Source organism: Dermochelys coriacea, chromosome 1 (assembly GCF_009764565.3).
Source record: "Dermochelys coriacea isolate rDerCor1 chromosome 1, rDerCor1.pri.v4, whole genome shotgun sequence".
Taxonomy (NCBI): domain Eukaryota; kingdom Metazoa; phylum Chordata; order Testudines; family Dermochelyidae; genus Dermochelys; species Dermochelys coriacea.
This window is the reverse complement of record NC_050068.2, coordinates 283,976,558-283,999,303: the sequence shown is the minus strand read 5'-3', so window position 1 is coordinate 283,999,303 and position 22,746 is coordinate 283,976,558. Positions and strand designations below refer to the sequence as shown.

The 22,746-nt window shown below is 47.7% G+C and overlaps 1 protein-coding gene across 1 annotated transcript; it reads left to right on the top strand.

Annotated features, from left to right (window-relative positions):
* The first annotated feature begins 6,837 nt into the window (after nt 1-6,837).
* On the top strand, nt 6,838-21,172 carry LOC119846411 (glioma pathogenesis-related protein 1-like). Its single transcript, XM_038380058.2, has 6 exons — nt 6,838-7,241; nt 13,549-13,794; nt 15,702-15,811; nt 17,470-17,552; nt 19,123-19,149; nt 19,238-21,172. The coding sequence occupies exons 1-6, from the start codon at nt 7,062-7,064 to the stop codon at nt 19,405-19,407; spliced, it is 816 nt and encodes a 271-aa protein (XP_038235986.1). The 5' UTR covers nt 6,838-7,061; the 3' UTR covers nt 19,408-21,172.
* Nucleotides 21,173-22,746: the final 1,574 nt, after the last annotated feature.

Below are 22,746 nucleotides of genomic sequence, written 5' to 3'. Positions count from 1 at the left end.
GCACACCCTCCCTGAGGACCCAGTTGAAGTAAACCCGAGCAACGGGCGGCAAAGCGGCTCACCTCCTGAAGTACACAGAGGGGAGTTCAAGGTCTGGAGAGCCCCATGTGCTGAGCAAGCATCTGGGGATCCAGCCAGCCTCCCCGGTCTTGGTCCAGGAGGTCTCCGACTCTGGTGACTCTGCCAGGACCAACCTCCGGCGCACCGCGTGGGACTCCACCACCTGCACACGGAGCTGGGGGTTGCGTAGCAGGGGCTCCACAAAGAGATCTTCCCCCACGGAGGCCGCCACGGACCTGGTCACTGTGATCAGTTTCCAGGTCCGGAGGAGGTCCTGGTAGAAGACCAGCAGCCCAGAGAAGTCTCGCGGAAGACCTCTCGGATGGAGATAAAGGAGCTGCCGGTCATATCAGAGCCCCCGGAGGCGGTGCAGGAAGACGTGCACCAATATGCTCCACGCCGGACTACCTGCACCATAAAGGAGCCTTTGCAGGGCCTGGAGGCAGAAGACATGGACCTGAGTGCAAAGACACTTCAGGCCCTGCCCTCCCTCCTCCAGGGCTAGATGGAGGACCCCTGCAGAGACCCAGTGCAGTCCTGACCAGAAGAACTCCAGAATCAACATCCGGAGGTTGGCCAGGAAATCCGGGGCCGTGACCAAGGTGTTGAGCATGGACAGGACTAGTTGATTAAGCACCAGTGCCCTCCCCCGGAGTAGTCCTGTCCATCTCTGGAGCCGCTCTACCACCCTGCCCTCTAAACCATGCCAGTTCTCCGGTGGAGACGGATGCGTGGCAGAAAGGTAAACGCCGAGATAGAGCAGCGGACCCGTGCTCCACCGGATAGCCTGAAGCGTGGGTGGGAGGGAGCTCGCCTGCCACCAGTCCCCTACCACCAAGCCAGAGCTCTTGACCCAGTTGACCCGGGCGGAGGAGGCTGCCGAGTAAACGGCCTGGCAAGCCTCCACCTGTGCCAAGTCGCCCGGGTCCTGGACCACGAGGAGCACCACGTCGGTGTACGCCAACAGGACCAGCCGCAGCTCCAGCTCCCGCAGTGCCAACCCAGTCAACCTCCTACGGAGGAGACAGAAGAAGGGCTCGATCACCAGAGCGTACAGCTGGCCCGAGAGGGGGCACCCCTGCCGTACTCCTCGCCCGAAGCTGACCGGTTCGGTCAGGGTCCAGTTGAGCCTGACTAAACACTCTGCGGAGGCGTACAGCACCTGGAGAAAACCCACAAACTGGGGTCCGAAGCCAAATGCTTGCAGAGTGCTCAGGAGATACCCATGATCCACCCTGTCGAATGCCTTCTCCTGATCCAGGGACAGGAGTGCAAACGACAGACCATCCCTACACCCGAGTTCCAAAAGGTCCAGGACCAGATACAGGTTGTCAAAGATGGTGCAGCCCAGGACGGTGTAGGTCTGGTCTGGGTGGATCATGTCCGCCAGCACGGACCCTAGCCGCAGCGAGATGGCTTTCGCTATGACCTTGTAGTCCGTGCTGAGGAGCGAGACAGGACACCAATTCCGTAAATCGCGGAGGTCCCCCTTCTTTGGCAATAAGGAGAGCACGGCTCGCCTGCACGAAAGAGGGAGGACCCCGCTCTGCAAAGACTCAACCCAGATGGTGACTAGGTCTGGGCCGAGGACGTCCCAGAACACGCGGTAGAACTCCACAGTCAGCCCGTCCATGCCCGGAGATTTATTAGTGGGCATGCGGCGGAGGGCTTCCGAGAACTCGGCCAAAGTGAGAGGCAGTTCTAGCCAGTCTCGGTTGCCCGCGCTGACCGTATGGAGTCCATCCCAGAGCACTCTGCAAGTGTTAGGATTGGTCGGATCCAGGGAAAAAAGGCGTGCATAGAAGGCCCTGGCCCTCCCGCACATCTCCATCGGATCCGTGAGGGGGGTGCTATCCTCCGCGAGGAGGCAGGTGACATGCTTCTTAGCCCCCCTGTTTTTCTCCAAGGCGTAGAAGAAGTGGGAGCCGAAATCCATCTTCCAAAGGAGGCGGATGTGGGATCGAACAAAGGCACCCCAGGCCGGATGGTCCTCAAGCGCCTGGAGCTCCTGCCACTTCTCCTGGCATGCCCCGCAGAGGGATGGATCCTTGGGGCTGGTGGCCAAACTCCTCTCCAACTCTAAGACCTCCCGTTCCAACTGCCCTATGTCCACATCCCTCTATCGGCTGGCACTCCAGATGTAGTCATGGCAGAAGAGCCGGGCGTGCACCTTCTCCAGGTCTCACCACCGCTGCGCCAAGGGAAAGGCATGCTGCTGCCCTCGCCAGACCAGCCAGAACTCCTGGAAGGATGCCACGAAGCCCACATCCTCCAACAAGCTGTTGTTAAAATGCCAATAGGCTGGCCCCGGCCTCTCTGCGCAGAGAGAGACCGTCATGGTGGCTAAATGGTGATTGGAGAACAGGGCCGGCCGAATGCTGGAGGAGTGGGCCCGTGAAAGGTGGAAACATGATAAGTAGATGCGGTCCAACCGGGAGTGGCGACCGATGGACCTCCACCCGGACAAAGGTGAACATCGAGACATCGTCCGGGTGGTGGTCACGCCAGATGTCCACCAGGGAGTGATGGTCGACTATCTCCCGGAGGACATCTGCGGCGGCTGGGCACTGCTCGGTCCCCGAGCAGTCCCGCTCCTCGAGGGTCGTATTAAAGTCCCTGCCCAGGACCAGGCACTCGCGAGGATCCAAGGTGCCGAGGAAGGCGGATGCCTGCTGAAAGAAACGCAGCCACTCCGGGCCTGCTGTCGGGGCATAGACGTTGACAAGATTGACCACGAGCCCCTCTGTATGGGCCCGGAGGTGCAGCAGGTAGCCCAGCACAGCCTCGGCAACCCCCAGGACCTCGGGCCGTAGGTCGGGGGAGAACAGGGTCACCACTCCAGCCGTATGAACTGTGAGATGGCTAAAGTAGACCCTGTCCCCCCAATCCAGCTGCCAGCTGTCTTCGGCTCCTGCAGGAAAACCACAGAGTACCCTGCTCCCAAAGGAAGGAGAGCACCTGGGACCTGCAGAGACCCATCCTACAGCCGCGGGTGTTCAACGTTGCGATGGTAACAGGTGTCACGAGGAGGGCTGGGGGGGATCCTCGCCGGCAGGGACGCTCGTGGCTCCCAACGGGTTGCGCAACAGTCCGTGACCTACCCTGTAGGTGAGTAAGGAGTAACGGAAGAGGCGGACCCGCTGGTAGGCTGCGGCACCCTGCTTCCCGGTCCTTTTACCCTCCCCCATGAGGGCCCTCGCAGCCCGGAGGATTTGATGGAAGTCCCCCCATCGCTGGAGAGCGAGCTGCACCTTGTTACAGGAGCCACGGACATACTCAAGGAACTCCCGCAGCTCCTCTCGCAGCGTATGGGGGGCTGGGGTCAATAGCCCCCGGCTTTGCTCTGGAGGGACCACCGACACAGCCCCATGGCCCACCAAGATGGGCAGACAAGGGGCAGACCCCCGACGTGGAGCCTGTTGGGCTGGCACCACATGGCCTCCCTCAAACCCCAGCTGAATTGGGGGCGGCGGAGGGAAGATAGCAGCCCCTGGTGAGTCGGGACTGGGAAATACAGAGGCCACTCTCTGGGAGCTATCCTCTGGGAGCAGGGAGATGGTGGCCCCAGGGATGGCAATGATATCACGGGAGGTGGAGGGGGCAGGGACGGGGTTGACATTAAGGGCAAGGCAGGGATCCAGAGTAGGAGCAAGACAGGGGTCGGAAGCAGAGACAGGGAGAGGGGCAAAGGCAGGATCCTGGGCTCCAGGAGCCACGCAGCTAGAGATTGGCCCCCCTTGGTTGAGCTCAAGGGACTTGGGGGTGGGAAGGGGGCCCTCCATGATGCTGGGCTCTGGCACCACGGCCGGCGGAGTAGCCACAGTATCTTCAGTGGGGTCCCCACCCGGAAAGGAGGTCGGTTGTCCCATGCCCACAAGGGACAGCCCGTGGGGCCTGGGTCCCAGCCCCACGGCACTGGCCATCGCCTCAATGGGCTCGGCGGCCAAGAGCAGGGTGCCACCCGCGGCTGGGCAGATGGAGGAGCCCAGGCAACCCTCGGAGGCAGGAGCAAAAGCAGCAATTGGGGGGGAGCATGGAGAAGGGGGGCCAGGGTGAGGTTACTCAGATCGAGGCCCGTTGGCAGAAGGTCGTCCTTCCCCTGGGTACCCGGGGTCAGATCCAGGGCCTCGATCTCCTCGTAGATGGAGGGGAACTCCCCTTCCACCACCCTGGAGGTCTCCCCGCCAATGCCCAAAGTGATGCTCGCTTCTGGGCTCACAGGGGGTCCGTATGGTAATGGGGCAGGAGGGACTCCATCGGAGGGACGGTACTGCCCTCCCGTGCTGCCACGTCTTCCTCAGCCGGCACCGGGGATGGAACGCGCCCATGGGCAAGGCAGAGGGCTCAGCCTCGGTGCCCCCTTTTCTGGTCTTCCTGGGGGCTTCCACATCGGTGGAAGGGAGCAGAGCTCGAGCCTTCTGCTTGCCCCGCTTCCCCTGGACTAGGGCCCAGCCCTCCATGGCATCATCAGGGGGCTGGCTAACAGAGGTCGGGTCGGGAGGCAGGGGCGATGGCTCAAGGACCGTGGGAGGCAACGGTGGGGCGGCATGAAGGAGGGAAAAATCCCCCTGGGGAGAGTCCTCTCCCACGCTTGGTGGTATCCCTGCCGCACCCTCCTCTAGATGCCCCGCTGGACCGCAGGCAGCAGAGGCGGGGTTCTCCCGCCCGTCTGTGCATGCTGGGGGGAGCGCCCCTTGGGCCTGAACGGGAGCAGTGGTGGACTGAGTGAGAGGAGGGGCGGCTCTGAGCGCCGAGTAACCAGAGGCACCGGTGATGATGGGGCCAGCGCCCCGCCGGGGTTTGGGGGTCCCGGATGCCCGTCCTTGCCGGGCCAAGGGGCAGTCCCTCAGCAGAGGTAGCACCAGGCCTTCCCTGTAGAACAGTGCACCTGGTAATGGACCCCCTGGTAGGGGACCAAAAAGGACCCCTCAAGCACCTTTCCATCACATGCCACCAGCGGCAGTTCTGCTGCCGGCAGAACGAGAAGACAAGATGGAGGGTGGGGTCCTTGCAGCGCAGTGAGAGAGGGCTCAGGATGGAAATGGTCTTCCCCAGGGTTGAAAGGGCAGGTAATAGGGCGGCATTGGGAAGGAAGGGAGGGACAGAGGTCAGGATGAGACGGACACCCAGGTCGTCCAGCGGCCCCAGAGGAACGAACATGCCCCCCACTGCCAGGCCTGTGTCCACTGCCTCCTGGGCGGCGGCCTCTGATACTAAAAAGACGACGACCTTTCTGTACATTTTGGAGGCTGCTACAATGGCCGTGGGCCCCACTACCCTCGCCAAAGCCCGCACGTATATCTCCACGTGGGGTGAGGCGGGTACCAGGAGGCAACGGACGCCGTGCCCCCTGGTCATGGTGGGAAAGGGGCCCCGACCACTATAGCTGGTAGCGGAGGCGGGAGAGATGATGTAGCAGCAGGCGGGGGGGCTGCCGCCACCTGGGCGTACAGCCTGGGGGCCAGGGGAGGGACACCTGCCGAGCTGGTGGAGGGAGCAGCGGGTAGAGACGCTGCGACCGGTGGCGGGGCCATGGCAGTGGGGGCAGCCCCTGCCATGGAGGCCCTGTTCTTTTTAGTGGAGCCCTTCCCCTTCTTCTTCCCCTGGCCCTTCCCGCCGGCTGGGGGGGGCTCCGCCAGAAGCCGAGGGACGTGGCAGCAGCGGAGGTTACCCCGGTACCCGCCGCTGCTGGTGCCCCGGTGGGGGCGGTGGCAGCTGGTTTGGCAGCGGCTGTCAAGGTAGAGGCTTGGGGGGGGAGGGTGACGTAGGGGCAGGCGGGGAGGGGTATCTGGGGCTACTGGAGGGGCCCCACCCATCATGTCCCTTGCCATAATAAGCAGGGAGGGAGGGGAAACACTGGGGGGAGAGGGAAGCAGGTCGACCACTCCTCCCCGCTAGGCTGCAGGCAGGGGAGGAGGGCGTCAAAAGGGGGGGGCTGGACAGGGAGGTATCAAGGGCTCGTAGGGGACAGTCACCGACTCAGGATAGGAATCCGGCTCCTCTAGCTGCACTAGGGGAGGGAGGTCATAACAACGTTGCGGGGGGTGCAGTGAGATGGGGCAAACTCAAACGGGAAGAGCACAAGTGCATGGGCGGGGGCATGGGCGCACTGAGCAAGGGGCACCACATGGGGAGGGGGGAGAAACAGGCTGGGCAAACAAACAAAAGCTGCAGAGGGAAGAGGGCGGGGCAGGCAAACAAAACTGAAGCCAGCGAGGTGCTGGGGTAAAGGGGAGGGCAAAAAGGCTGCAAGGGGCAAAATGGGGCAGGTTACAAGGGACAAAGCTAGGGGCTCACTAAAGGGGTCCAGTACAGGGGGGTGGGGGGGCACGTGCACCCATGTGCGCTGTCAAAGAGTCAGTGCCGGCTGGCTGCTGCCTCAGGTCCAAAAGGTGGGGAAAGGGTGCGGCAGGCCCAGCAAGCAGCGGAGTCCCAGAGGCAGGAGCTTGAGGTAATCTGGAACCACTGGGGGTAGTGGAGGGGGCAGTGACGACGACGGTGGTAGTGGTGGTGCTGGTGGTGGAGGGGGTTGGGGGGACACACAGATGGACTGGGGGACAGGCTCCACGCCACACCCCTTGTGTCCCCACAAACACAGTCAAAACCCCCACCACAGGAGCACAGTTCAGAAGTTACTCAGCCTGAAGGCCCCCTCCACAGTGGTCTGCAGAGTCCCTGTGCGCTCCCCCAGCAGCAGCCAGGAGCAACATCACATGCTCCTCTCCCCACTTCCCTCCCTGGCCTATTCTTTGCCCAGCCAATAAAAATGCTCACTAAAACAGAAACTTTACAGCTTCAGTGCAAAATTTATTTACCATAATTTCCTCTTTTTTTTTTTTTTTGAGGCTGCTGAAGCTGATTAGTTTCCTGTTACTAGTACCCTATTAAGCAGTTGAAATTTGAGGATAAAACAGCCTTCCAGCCAAAACACCATCCGGAGAGCTAAGAGCACCTTATATAGCTAAAATATTTTACTTTCAAAATTGGAAGGTCAGAGAGACATGAAAATCATGCTGTCCCTTCCTGTGATTGTAGTATTGGCTCTCTCAGTTTGCTGCTACTCTTATGAGCCAAGTACTTTACCTGATACAAGAGACAAACAGTTTATTGAGGAGTGTGTGACGGCTCATAACAGTTTTCGGTCCCGGGTGAATCCAGCAGCTAGCAACATGCTTCACATGGTAAGGTGACCTTCAACAATATTACACAATTTTACTCCTCACTTGCACACAGATGGTGAATGTTGCAATGTTGTTAACAGTTCTCGGGAAGATTTACTTTTGTAACTGCTTACAAAAGCTTTTCAGCTTTTCAGCTCCGCCAACCCTCCTTGAATCATAGTCTAAAAAATAAAACTCACACCCTCAAACCACTTCAGTCAGACTCCAGTTAGCACAGCTGGACACATACCTGCTCAGTGCCTCTCCCTGGGTTCAGATGGATTTTTCAAACCTCACTCTTATGCTTGAGCTTTATGGTATGAAAATCCTCCTTGTTTTAAACTGTCACAGCTCAGCAGCCCGTGTGATTTATGTGACACTAAATATGCCCACTAGTTGGTTTCCACTCCCTCCTGGCTCTCTTCAGTGTTGTGTGCTATAAATCTATGCTGGAAGAGGATGCTGTCATCAAGTCACTTTGTAGATTTTAAAGCAGTTTGGTTACCTGCTATGCTGTCTCAGGACTTCATCCAACAGAGGATTATTCACAGCTGATGGTGGTCATAGAATTATAGAATATCCAGGTTGGAAGGGACCTCAGGAGGTCATCTAGTCCAATCCCCTGCTCAAAACAGGACCAATCCCCAATTTTTGCCCCTATTTTGGTCCTATAACCTGGAGGTGCTGGGGCGGCAGCAGAGGCCCAAAAGAAACTAAACCAAATCTAACCAGGAACGAAGTCCCTGGCTGTCAGTTCTAGGACCATTCAGATTCCCCATTCACCTGATTATTACTGTTGGGAGTGCAGTGTCTACCCATCCCATGCTTGGATACAGACAGATCCAGCCTTCTGGTAAAAATATACAAAATCCTCTTAAAGGGAGAACTCCCATTTTGTCAACTGCAACAGTGATTCTCTTTTCCTAGTTCAAGGGACTCGCAAACTACATTGATAAATGTGTTATAAATATGTAAAAGAAACCCTGCTGTTCTGTTCAGAGGGACAAATCCTTGGGAGGGTTTCTTCAAAGTCCTGTTTCAGAGTAGCAGCCGTGTTAGTCTGAATCCTCAAAAAAAACAGGAGTATTTGTGACACCTTAGAGACTAACAAATTTATATGAGCATAAGCTTTCATGAACTACAGCTCACTTCATTGGATGCATTCAGTGGAAAATACAGTGGAGAACATGAAACAATGGGAATGAAGCAGGAGAGCGGGGGGACACACCTTTTGTAGTGATAATCAAGGTGGACCAGTCCCTTGTAATTTTTTATTGTGAATGTATATTATAGCATCACCTAGAGGGCCTCAGCCAAGCTCAGGGTCACCTTGTGCTAGGCATTGTACAAACCTGTAGTAAGAAAAGACAAATATAAAAGCCAGATATAAGACAGAAGGGGATACAAAAGGATTAAATGATTTGTCCACAAATCACCCAGTAGGGCAGTGGCAGAACTGAAAATGGAATACAACTCTGAGTTTCAGTCTTGTGCCCAATCTACTAGACCATGCTGTTTATTACATATGTAGTGATGTTTAGAATGCTTAAAAGAGATTAATAGTCCATCTCTTACTTGGTTTATAATCTCTTACTTAGTTTAGAAGGTAAATAGATATTAACTTTATCTGGTTTGAATTGCCCTGGGCAGAAAGCAATAACAAACATAACATAAGAATATAACAATCAAAAACCAATCGGAGAACACTTCAATCTCTTTGGTCACTCGATTACAGACCTAAAAGTGGCAATTCTTCAACAAAAAAACTTCAAAAACAGATTCCAAGGAGAGACTGCTGAACTGGAATTAATTTGCAAACTGGATACAATTAATTTAGGCTTGAACGGAGACTAGGAGTGGATGGGTCATTACACAAAGTAAAACTATTTCCCCATGTTTATCCCCCCGCTGTTCCTCAGACATTCTTGTCAACTGCTGGAAATGGCCTACCTTGGTTATCACTACAAAAAGGTCCCCCACCCCCTGCTCTCCTGCTGGTAATAGCTCACCTTACCTGATCACTCTCATTACAGTGTGTATGGTAACACCCATTGTTTCATGTTCTCTGTGTATATAAGTCTCCCCACTGTATTTTCCACTGAATGCATCTGATGAAGTGAGCTGTAGCTCACGAAAGCTTATGCTCAAATAAATTTTATAGTCTCTAAGGTGCCTCAAGTCCTCCTTTTCTTTTTTCAAAGTCCTGGGAAAACATCCCACCCTACCTAGTTCCCTTTCTTGTTAAGATGGGTAATATTTAGGCTGTGATGCTTCCTGCATCTTCTTGTTGGAGAAATCTCCATTACTGAACTTTAAGACCGGGAAATCAAGATGTATTGGTGCTGTGGCCAAATATACTCTAAGGAAAAATCTGCCACCACATAAGATGTACTGTGTCCATGCTCAGCAAGATCCCTGCCAACATTCTAATAAACTCATTTGCATATATGACAATTGGAATGACCAGCAACTGTGAATCCACCACCAGGAAAGAGGTGGCCGCTAAGCAGCGGACCCTATGTACGCACAAACCATGAGTAACTTTGCTGAGACAACTACTGGAGAGGCAATTTTTTTTTCCTGGATAAACACCACAGATTGGAAGTTGGAAAATGTTTTTTTTCTTTACAGTTATGAGAAGAGTGTGTGTTTGTTACAGTAACTCCTCACTTAATGTCCCGGTTAACGTTGTTTTGTTATTATTTTGCTGACCAATTAGGGAACAGCTCGTTTAAAGTTGCGTAATGCTCCCTTATAATGTTGTTTGGCAGCTGCCTGCTTTGTCCACTGCTTGTGTTGGAGCTAGCTGATGGGGGCTTGGAACCAGGGTGGACCGGCAGCTGCCCTATCAGCTTTCCTAAGTTCCCTGTGCAGGTTATCAATTGCTGGGCAGTTCAGCTGTCCCTCCACCCCACTGCCGTGTGCTGCTCCTGCCCTCTGTCTTGAAGCTGCTCCCAGGAGCCTCTTGCATGCTGTGGGGGGGGAATAGGGGGGCTAATGTCTGAGTGTCCCCCTCCCCCCATCTCCACAGAGTGGAGGGGAGGGGGAGGAGAGGACAGGGATGGAGGGAGCTTGCTGGCAGCAGCTGCTGTCTCAACTTGCTGATCTACTTAAAAGGCAATGTACTTAGAGTGGGGTCAGTGTACTTAAAGGGGCAATGCACATCTCTCACACTCATGGTATATGTCTTGGTGTCTCTCTGCCATGCTGTGTGTCCTCCCTCCATTCATGCTGTCTTGAAGAGTATGAAGCTACATTAACAATGTGTTACCCCTGAGGGCACAACGGAGTGCTAGTTCATCATTTAGCACTAAGGCATTTCCTGGGAAATATCCCTCCCTCTTACTCCACCACCTCAACCAAGCTTCACAATCATAATTGCTGTGTACAGTATTAAATTGTTTGTTTAAAATTTTTATACTGTGTAGCTGTGTGGGGGTATGCACACACACACACACACACACACACACACACACAAAAAATCTAGCCTTTTCTCAGGTGAAAAAATTTCTTTGGAACCCAACCCCCTCTATTTACATTAATTCTTATGGGGAAAATTGGATTTGCTTAACATAGTTTCACTTAAAGTAGCATTTTTCAGGAACATAACTACAACGTTAAGTGAGGAGTTACTGTACCTGCTGGTTCAAAGCTTCCAGATGAAGCTGGCCCTCTCACTAGGTTCTACCTGGGTCCTGTCTGCCTATCCCCCTCAAGGTTCTTTTACTGGTGCCTATCACCATCCTGAGTCTTGTACGTCTTATTGAAAGAGCACTAGGGTTGTATATTAGGGTTACAGCAATGAAGTGCAAAATTTCTTTGTTTTAAATTAGACACAAAATCTGAAGAATTACACTCAATTAAGTTAAAAGAAAAGGAGTACTTGTGGCACCTTAAAGACTAACAAATTTATTAGAGCATAAGCTTTCGTGAGCTACAGCTCACTTCATCGGATGCATCCGATGAAGTGAGCTGTAGCTCACGAAAGCTTATGCTCTAATAAATTTGTTAGTCTTTAAGGTGCCACAAGTACTCCTTTTCTTTTTGCGAATACAGACTAACACGGCTGCTACTCTGAAACTCAATTAAGTTGACCTACGTTACACTGATATATAGCCACCACAGAACTGAATCAATTTTACACGTCCACACTACTCCTTGTGTCGGTGGTGTGCATCCTCACCAGGAGCGTTTGCACTGATTTAATTGCTAGCATGGGGCATTGTGGGACAGTTTCTGAAAGGCAGCAATAGTCAGTATAAGCAAAGCATGTCTACACTGACACTGTGGCGACCTAACTACATCGACTTAAATGCTACATCTCTCTCAGAGGTCGAGTGAATAAGTCAGTGTAGAGGGCAACTTACATCGGTGAGAGCTACATATTATTGTGGACATTTACAAAGAATTAGGTCAATGTAAGCTGCCTTATGTTGATCTAACTCTGTAGTATAGACCAGTCCTCAGATCATGCTCACGATTCTATCTAGAGACACAAGAGAATGAACTCAAGACATTCCACCTTTTTGAGAATAGCCTTTTTAAAATGGATGCGAGAAGCATTTACTGTTTCTCTTCATGCAAGCAACAAAAATACAAGAAGAGACTGCTGACAGTGTTTGTAGTGCCTTCACTATTGACTGGGTCTTTTTCTTATAACTCATAGGAGTTGCACAGATGTAAACAGGCGCATTACTCTTAACTTGTAATATTAAGGCTGAAATTGGAAAGCAGTCTCTTTTAAATATTCATTCAAGCAGATCTATTGTATTTGTTCTCTTTAAAAATTAAGGAAATATCAAGTAACAGTTTGTCTAAATTACTGACAAAAGCTTGATAAACCAGTAAATTCGAAAAAACAAACTTCACGAATATTTTGTCGGAGAAAGTTGTTTTTATATCGATTTTGTGAGACAAACCCAAGCAAAGTCAAAGATTTAAACCATAAAAGCTGACATTATAACTCACCTGTTCTGAAAGGAAATCACCTCAACTTGAGTTAGTGACTAAAATGTCAGATGAAAATATCGTAGCTTTTGTTGATTTATGCACAATTCACTTTTACAGTCTTAGCTACAAAAAGAAAGGGAAGAAATATATATTTGCAGTGGGTTATAAAATATATCTCTAAAATGTGTTTAGAATACTACTGTAACATAATACAGTTGTCAGCATATTTCAAATACTGTACTTAGATAAATGTTATAAGCTACATTTCATAAAATTTAAAGTCTCATTGTGTTAGTTTTACATGTCTAGTGATCATTTAGTCCTTGACAGAGCAGTTCGTATTGCTAATTAATTTGAAAAGAAGAAAGAAAGAAAATTTAGGCAGTCAGGAGATGCAACAGAAATTCCACAAGTTAAAATTTTTCTAAAAAAAACCAAAATACCTCATGCAAGCATGGAATTGACTGGGTCACTGAATTTTCACAATAAAAAGGGGTCTTTTTAAAGATACAGATGTAAGATCCCAGGGCTGAGTTTTCAGAAGGACATAACTCTACGTTTGTCCCAGGAGGCTTTGTGTGCACAAAGAAAAAGCAAAATCAAAATCAAACCAACACTTGTGCAAATAGGCATTTGAGTACACAAATTTCATAGACAGCAATTTGACTGTCTGATTTGCATAGGCAAATTCATGTTTGTTTATGCAAATATGGATTTGGAGCCAGCATTTGCACTCAAAGAACTTGTGAGTACAAATTTATAGGTAGAGTTTAAACCACGTTAAAAGTTTGGCTCATGGTATGTATATGATTTGATTAGAAAGTCAAGGGGCTCTGCCAATGGGCATGCATATTAAGCTCTCATTGACTTTAATGTTAACCACACACAGAGACAGGATTTGCTCTAGGATTGTGCAAAAAATTGGAACATTTTGGATTATCCTCAGCCCATAAAACTGGACAGATGGCAACACAAATTTGCTCTGAAATACCTATGGCGCTCTTGAGAATTAGTTCTTTAACAGAGCAATGAATCCCCATTTTTGACTAAAAAGAGCTTAAATGCCTACATTTATTTTCCAAACAAGTTTAGTGTTTGTCTTATAAACCCAGGAGTCCAGCAAAAACAGAACTTTGATGTGCCTGTCTGAATGAGTGGTTAAACTTATCAAAAACAGTCCTGTGTACTCATTTATCAACTGGTTCTATAACACTCCAGAGCCCTTTCTTGGAAATCTCCAAGGAGGCCAGGAATGAATAGATATGCAGAACATATGAAATTTTCACATCTATGAATGGCCTCCCTAGGAAATTCCTTTTGCATTACTGTTATGCCAATGTAACTGAAAATGGTTTGTGTCGGTCTTTACATTTGGCAGAGCTGGGACCCAGATTTGGCAAAGACAGCCAGAGCATGGGCAAAGACATGTCAATTTAAACATAATATCTATCTCAAGATACACGGGAAGGCCCACCCTACCTTTACTTCTGTTGGAGAAAACATCTGGACTGGGTCTCTCCACATTTTTTCTGTGACTGCAGCCCTCACTAGTTGGTACAGTGAATTCAAAGACTACACCTATGGCACTAACACTTGCATCAACATGTGTGGCCATTACACTCAGGTAAGTCATTTGCTACATTTCTCCATCTGAACTTCAGAATTATTTTTGTCAATTGTAATTTAAAATGGGAGATTCTTATTCCAATTCAATAAACTATTTTCTAAGTCCTGTAATCACACTGTGCACATGCACTTTTTATTTCACGGTTTTAGAAAGGGCCCTTGAAATAAAGAGAATTTTTTTTAATCTTTTAAATTTAATCTTATTTGTGTTTCCTTGCTAGCAGAGAGTCTTTTTCAGGGAATCAGATACAGACCCTCATGCTAGTAGTAGCAGTACAGGTTATTTAAGAGTTCAGAATTGGCTCAAAATCAGAATGGGGCAAGACTGGAAATTGGCTACAGGGTCTTTCAGTTTTAGGTCAGCAATTCAAAAAAATCAGGCTCAGATTGGTAATGAGTAAAAAAAATCATTATTACTGTTATCAGCTGTGTAATCAAGAAGCTATTTGCAATGCACAACTTTGTTCATTCTATATTTATGAAATATATGCACCATTTTTATGTGCAAGTAGGAGGTTTGCTTTATATTAACTGTCTACATATTCTAACATATATATAGCTCTCGCTTTTATAAAGAGTCCCATTAAAAACTGCCTTCTGACTGCACAGTGGCTTATATGTTAAATGAAATTGTGGCATCAGTTCAGTTCATAGCAGATAAGGTTCATGTCTCCTGTGGGCAGTCTCACCAAAAAGAAGCTAAGGATCATGTGGACATGAAGGCTGAGCAGTTGAGCTTTGCCTATAGACAAAAAGAGGATTTCAGTTTCTGGGAGCATCATACCAGCATTTTTTGTGAGCAATAAATTCACTAAAACTTTTTATAGCAAGTTTAAAATAGGGTGGAGGAATGGTTATAGAGCAGAAAGTCACATTCCTGGGATGCTGAGAGGCAGGAATCTAGCTGAGAGCCTTTCATTCTCATTGGATAAACGTACTTTGAGTCAAACTGTACTCTTAGATAAATGTACATAACCTAACTGACTTCAGCATATGGGGAAATTGAGCTGAGTGAGAGATGAGCTGAATTGGGCCTTTATTGCACGTCATGTCTTTGACCTGTTAACACTTTTCCAGATAGAAAAATAGTGCGGGTCAGTGGACTACAATGAAGTCAATGAGACCGATTCAACACACCTAACCTTCACGTTTGCTAGAAGAAGTCAACTACCTGCCAAAGTTATTTTCCTAGTCACACAAGATCAACATACAAAAATGCATCAGTGGAAAGAATTCCCGTTTGCCAGAGTTTTCAATAATTTAATGTCTCCTTCTTTATATGCATTTACACATTACATATTTTGGGACTGGCTTGGTTACTTTTTACAGAAGCCAGTCCCTGTACAGCATTCTCTGTCCACACCTGACTTAGGCTATGTCTACATTGGCACTTGTTGGTACAACTTATGTTGCGCAGGGGTGTGAAAAACACACAGTCCCGAGTGACGTAAGTTACACCAACAGAAGCACCAGTGTGGACAGCGCTATGTCAGCAGGAGATGCTCTCCCGCCGACATAGCTACTACCACTCATTGGAGGCGATTTAATTAATTAATTAATTAATTAATAGACATGGCTTCACATTGTACCTCATCTTTATGTTCCTGACTTATCCATTGTAAACAGTGCCCTGGATGTTCCACCTTTTCTTAGCTGGTACAGACATTCTGTTTCCAGTCTGCTGATCCATTTACCTCCCTAGTCCTATCTCCCCAGAAACAAGGCCTCACCCGTGTCTAATTACTCATGTCAAGCCAGGCCTGGACAAGTAAAGAGTCCCTAGGGTACATTTTTCTTAGTTCAGCAATTGTGTGCGTGTGTCACAAGTACAGTAGCAGTCTCTCTGTAGTCCCACGAACGTTAAATCGGGTATTTGATTGTAGCTTATGGTCCACTTCTTTTCAGATTGTTTGGGCAACAAGTTACAAAGTTGGCTGCGCTGTTCACTTTTGCCCTACAGTAACAGGGTTTCATGGATCGAAGGCAGCACATTTTATTTGCAACTATGGGCCAGCGTAAGTCCTCTCATTACAATTATTGTACAAGGCTGTGGTGAGGGGGAGGAGTGACTCGTTACTTTCTGGTAAACTCATGTGGATAATGCTTGAAGCCATGCCCAATTCTCTTTGCTCGGGGAGAGGGCTACCCACTGGAGTCAATAAAGGGGCCAAAGGTAAAATAGGGGAGACGCTGGAAGATGGACTGCGTTGAATATTTGAGCAACTGATCTTCTGACTGGTGTATCACTGGCAAACCATACACTTGATGTTACTTCTGAGCATACATGGAAATTTAAGACTTTTGGCAGGGATTCAACCCTAATTTTGAAATTTAAATTCAGGGGATTTAGCCCTTAAACACAGAGCCTTTATCTGTGTAAACCTCGCCACTCCTTTTATCTATTCAGTGGCCCTTTGTGGGGAGGGGAGTAGTTCTCCAATTTAACTATGTCTATACTGCAATTGGATGTGTGATGGTAGCTTGGGTGGATTTACCTGAGCTAGCTTTAATCTAACTAGAGCAAGGACTAACAGCAGTAAAGCCGCAGCAGCAAGAAGTCCAGCCTAGGTTTGCCACCCAAGTAAGTACTTAGGGTTCCACATTCGCAGGCCAAGTAATTACCCAGGGTCTTGGGCAGGCTTGTACAGCCTCACATTGAAACCCATGCTGATGTGACTTCACTGTTCTCAATTTTCAGGCTAGCTAGTTTATACGATGCAATCATCCCTCCCTCCCTCCCCCACCCCCAATTGCAGTGCAGACATACCCTAGGGTAACCAAGATTGACTAGAAGACAAGACTGTACTTGCAAATACGTCAAACCAGTGCTTTATAAAGTGTAATGCAGTATCCTTGGACTTCTAATACATCTCTTGGTACTGTGCGAGTCAGCATCCTATTGGTGTCTTTTACCGCTGCTGAATAGTGGATTGAAACTCTATATACTGTGTTTCTTGTACACCCAAATTCTATCCTTTAGCATGTGAGCTAACCAAATCAAACTATACTTCCTTTGGGCATTAGTTCCACGAGTGTGCCTTTTGATTTAGTGACATTCAACCTGTGCAGGGGGAAGAGCACAAAAGCTATGGACCACTTAAATTCCACTTAATCCTTAGTTTGAGTGCTTTGTCCTCAAGAGGGTTTACTTGAGATTATATAAACAAACAAATATGGGGTGAAATTCTGGCCCCATTGAGTTCAGCTGGGCTACAATTTCACCCAGAAAGTCCCTAGAAAGGAAGGAGGGTGCGGAAAGAGAGAAAGAGGGAGAAACAACCGCTGCCTGTAACAATCTGCATATAAACTGAAATAAAATAGCTCCCTTACAGATTCCCAGCCAGCCTGGCAGGGATTCCTCTATATTAAAAGGTGCAGTGCGCACAATGTGTAGTAACTCTTTCAGTAGCATAGCTAAATACTACGCTTTCAAAGTTCTCAGCATCTGGAAGTTGAAATTTGGCCATGTTAGACAAAACTTCATTAAAATGGAGTTCCTAAACATGAGGTCCAGTCATTCCTGCTCTCTTCCATTTCACTGCATGTTCTTTGTGCAAGGGACTTTGCTGTAGTATTTTCTCATGATAAAATAACTGCAACAAAACATGAACAAAAGATAGTAAAATTCTTCCCAAGGAGGTCAATATCAGAACAAAGTTGTCCCTCTTTGCAGTGGGAATTATCCGACACAGCCTTATAACACAGGAGCAGCATGCAGCAAATGCAACAGTGACAAATGTGTGGATAAGCTATGTGGTAAGTACAAAGGAAAGTTTCTCACTGAATGATATCATATGGAAAGACCCATAAATAAGACAGAATATCAATGGACCATTGTAACAAGACAATGGTTGCTTGCTCTCAAGTACGTATGAGAAACGACATCCAAAAGCCAAGTATGATGGGGATCCACATGGAGGAGGAAAAGAAAATATGAAGAACCCCTTTTCCACCCCAGGTAGCAAGAGACACTCTTAGCACACTGGTGAGCATTAGGAGGGAGCCAGGTTAATACCCCCACCAGTGCAACAAAACCACAAGGGAGTGGCTAACCAGCCTGGGATCACAGCTAGGCCCAACCTTCTGTAAGCGTATGATTTGCTCCCCAGCACGTGCTTGGGGTGGGGATGCAGAGAGGCAATATGCTGGTTTTTCAAAAGGAACATGAAGCAACCCAGCTGGAAAAGTTTTCAGAAAATGTTCAGCTCAGTGACTGTACCACTGTGGATAACTACTTAATAGTCATTGGGCCAGAGACAGAGAACGCAACATTACAATCCATCTGGGAGGTGGAAGACCAGGGTCCAGTCCCCCTGCTCCAATCTCTCTTTTTTTATTTATCCACAGTAGAACAGCTTCAATAGAAGAAACTGAGGGAGCCCTGACATCAGAATATCCCAAAGCTCAGGGGTTAGAACCTGCTCCTGGGGAAGGGAGATCCCTGTTGAAATCCTTCCCTTCCCCTCCCCTCAGAGAGGGAGAGTGGGGAATTGAACCTGACTCTCCTACATCCCAGAAGAACACCATAACCACTGGGCTAACAGTTATAAGGTGGGTGGCAGCACCAGCATCACTTCCTCCTCTGGCTGTTTTGGATGGAGCAAGGCAGGCACCTAACTCATTCCTGCAAGAGGTGCCTAAACTGCCCGATTCCACACTGTGGATTCCCATTCATGAATCATTAAGCAGAGAGAGGTGCCTAAGTCCAGGCTGCAGGGAGACGGGGCTATCTCAGAGGGAGTGGGGCAAAGGACAAAGGACCCTCTCATCAGTATCTCCCATTGGCTATCTTAGGCTGCTCCCCCTCTAGCGTATTGGCTTTTGTGGAATGCATTAATAAGCACTATTCTCTCCCCATTCATTGTATAGAGGCCTAAATGAGACTCTGTGGATCAGTGTTTGTTCTGTGATTTTCTAGAGGCCTAAAAGTTAAGTGTTGTGATATTCAGCATTGTTGCTCCTATGTCCCTTTGTGGCTCCAGGCCTAAGTAAATAGCGGTAGCATTAGTTGCAGTGATCAAATCCCACTTCCGCTATTTCAGCCAGTAGGGGCTAAAAGAAGCAGGTGGTTATGAGAAGTTCTGTCTCAGCGAGGCCTGGAAGTATCATTGTGGAAATAAGTTATTCTCAGATTTCCTCTTTTGGGAATTTTTTTCTATATTTTATTAAAGTGAAATAGACATATTTGTATTACACCCAGCTGAGAAAAGCACAGATCCCAGAGCTTCTCATTATGTACCCAAGTTCTCAATTATTTTTCATTTTTTTAATTAAAATGGTTTCTAACTGGTAAACATGTTTATGTTCCTTTCTCTTCTCTTGCCAGAAAATCCAGAGCGTGAGAAAATCATAAGTATGTATCACAATCAGATATTGTTTCTTGAATTTGTTACCTTAAGTACAGTTATGCTGGAAAATAATTCCTCTTGTTTTGTTTATAGGTAACTCTGGGTGGTATCCAGACTGGGACAAGTATCCAGACCAGGATAAAGCCATGTGTGACCAGTACTGCATCACTGTTCTAGTTTTAAGGCCATCACTAATTGTACTGACTTTTGGAGCTGTCTGGTTTCTACAGAAGCATTATCCCCAAATATCTGTAAGTGACTAATATGCATCTGAAAGATTGCAGGAACACTTTGGGCTATTCTTTTCCTATTCCATGTGTAGATTTTCCCATTATTAGTGAGTGTGTGGGGGGGAGGGGGGGAATCTAACACAATGATCTGTAGAATGAGGCCTATTCTATTAATGATAAATTGCACGTGATTTGAAAATAGATAAATGCAAAAAAAGCCACCCACAACCCTTAATCCAAGGTAACTATCTGAATATAGGTGAAGGCTCACTGCAAGTCACTTGGTTGAGGGCCAGAGTTAAGGGCATGAATTCACCCTTCTCTTTTACGTGCCCTGATATTTGAGGACCTAACTGCAGAAGCTTGAGGACATATTAACATACAGCTAATTACTGCTGTCCTTACCCACAAGAATAGTCGAATAGAAGTCAATTAGATTACCTATGTGAGTAAATGAAGCAAGATTTGGCCTGTAACCTTTTGCATTTGACACTGTAGGTGTTTGTTTTTTGTTTAAATGTTTGAGGGGATGAAGAGAAGAGTCACAAGTTCCTTAGCTGGCAGGCACCCTCAATCCAACCACAGGCAATCTGGTGCCCATCCTCATCCTCCTGCACCTCAGTCATATGTGCATTTCTTGACAGGCATCAGTTAGTGACAGGCAACTAGTGTTTGTTCGTACTGTGGACTGAGCACCAGATATACCTGCGCAGTTATTGAAATGTGCATTCCCTCACAGAGCATGCAAAGTGTAAACTTTTGTAACCTGAAAACTACTGATTAGATTTTCTTCACTTAGATCTTTTGATTAGATTGTGAGCTCTTTGAGACAGGGACTGTGTCTTTATGGTTGGGTGGAAAGCACCTAGCATGTTGTGGGGATTATCAGAACATAAAAAAAAACAATAAACTCATGCTTCTTAGAGTTTAATGAAGTCTAAAAGCAGGTCAAATAGAAGAAAATACTTCAAACTTGTATTAAAAATTACCTATTTCACTTTATACAATGTGCATCATAATTCAATAGTTACATAGCCTAAACAATGTTTACCTACAAGGGGCCCAATCCTGCAAACACTCAGGCATGTGAGTAGCTTTGCCTATGTGAACAAACCCATTAGTTTAACTATGGAAAAGAATAAATGGACACAAATCTGACATCAGGAATCATAACATTCAAAAACCAGTAGGAGAACACTTCAACCGCTCTGGCCACTCAACAACAGACTTAAAGATAGCAATTTTGCAACAGAAAAGCTTCAAAAACAGACTCCAATGAGAAACTTCTGAACCGGAATTAATTTGCAAACAGATACCGTTAACTTGGGCTTGAATAGAGACTGGGAGTGGCTGGGCCATTGCACGAATTGATTCTATTTCCCCATGTTAAGTATCCTCACACCTTCTTGTCAACTGTCTGAAATGGGCCATCTTGATTATCACTACAAAAGGTTTTTTTTTTCCCCTCTTGCTGATAATAGCTCATCTTAATTAATTAACCTCTTACAGTTGGTATGGCAACTTCCACCTTTTCATGTTCTCTGTATGTCTATATATCTTTTTACTATATGTTCCATTCTAGGCATCTGATGAAGTAGGCTGTGCTCAAATAAATTTGTTAGTCTCTAGGGTGCTGCAAGTACTCCTGTTCTTTTTCTGGATACAGACTAACACGGCTGCTACTCTGAAACCTGTCATTAATTTAACTGACTACTTGTGAGAATGAGGTTACTTATATGCATTAAGTGTTTGCAGGCCTGGGCCCTAGCCACTCCTCTGAGACTCCCCCAAAATAAAAGACAATGCCCTCACTTGCTCATCTCATCTCTTCCAAAACATTTGGCCGAGTAAGAAGGATTTGCAACATCCCCTGTGACAAATCTTGGGGCTCTGTCAAAGACAGCAAGACTGTGCGATGATTTGGGGAATCTATGTGCAACCTACAAACTGTTTGGCGTTATTCACCCTCTGTAAGCCCTTACAATTATTTTAAACTGTATTCTTACTACATACTCCTTGTGCTAAACACAAAGGGAAGGGTGCCTGACTCTGTCTTTGAATGAGACTCTGATGGGCCTTTTTGACTGCTGGTCAGGCCAGGAGCTGGAGGACATTGATTGGTGGGGTCAGAGAGAGAGATATAGAGAGAGAGACAGACAGACAGAGACACTTCATGTTCTGAAGAAGTCATGTGCAGGAGGTAGGAGAAGGAGGAGGATCATGGACACCGTAGAAGACCCTGACCAAATTCCAAAGAACCCTCAACAGTGGTGAGGAAATTGAGGCAGGGAATGGCATATAGGTGTTTATTTTTTTGCCTAGATCTGTATGGCTCTCGTGCTGTCTAAAGTAAAGTAAAAAGAGGAATTATTTTTAGAAATCCTACTGTAAAATGTCTGTATTGTCTTCAATATCACAAGTCCCTGAAGGGGTAAACTATAAACCAGAATGCCCGCATATCTGGAGCCTGGGGAAAGATTGTGCTTAAGCTACGAGGGATCAGCACCAGTGCTGGGGGCCTAGGGCAGCTGAACCATGATGTGCACACTCACTTCCAGAAGGGGTGTCAGACAGAGAGTCTATGCCAGGAAGCATGCCAGTGAAATCAAAGAAGGATGGTGACTGAATAGGGTAGCTACATTCCCAGAACATCAGACATTCTGGCACTTCCAGAAACACCATGGGCTTGCCCCAACCGGTGTGACCTTCCCCCCCCCCACACCAGTATGACCCCATAAGCATGGAGCATGTGAGGTAATGCCGTATGGGGTGGGGGCACCATTTTCAAGAGCACACTACCCTGCCTATGCCAGCTTGACCTGACAGGCAGCATGGAGGTCATGGAGCAATGCAGCACATTGTTTAAAATTGTGTCCCGTCTGATAATGGGCAAAACTACATCTGGTTTTGTCCCAGAACCAGACAGGCACAAACCTCTCCAAAAGGACTGTGTGGTATAAAAATCAGACAAGAGGCATCCCTGTGACTGACGCCTGCCTAGAGTAAAGGGAGCATAAGAACACACGGGCCCAGCATGTGGGTCCAAGGATGGCAGTGTGTTGAGTGCCCAGCAGGGGGAGTTCCACTAAGGCTTTGTGAGGAAGCGCAGCATAAGTCCATTCCAAGTCAAAGGCCCTTCACTCAGATCCAAAATTGATCTTGACTGAGAATACTGAAATAGTGAAATAAAGGTTTTGGTTTGCTTTGTTTTTTAAACCCAGGATTGCAGTTAATTGGATGAGGTGTTTGAGATAAGAGAATTTACGGACACAATGTGTTCCCTTTGAGAGAGAAAATCAAAGGATACGTCTCAAAAATCGCAAGTGTAGCTTCTGCTAAAAATTGGACACTATCCTCCTTTCAATCTCTATG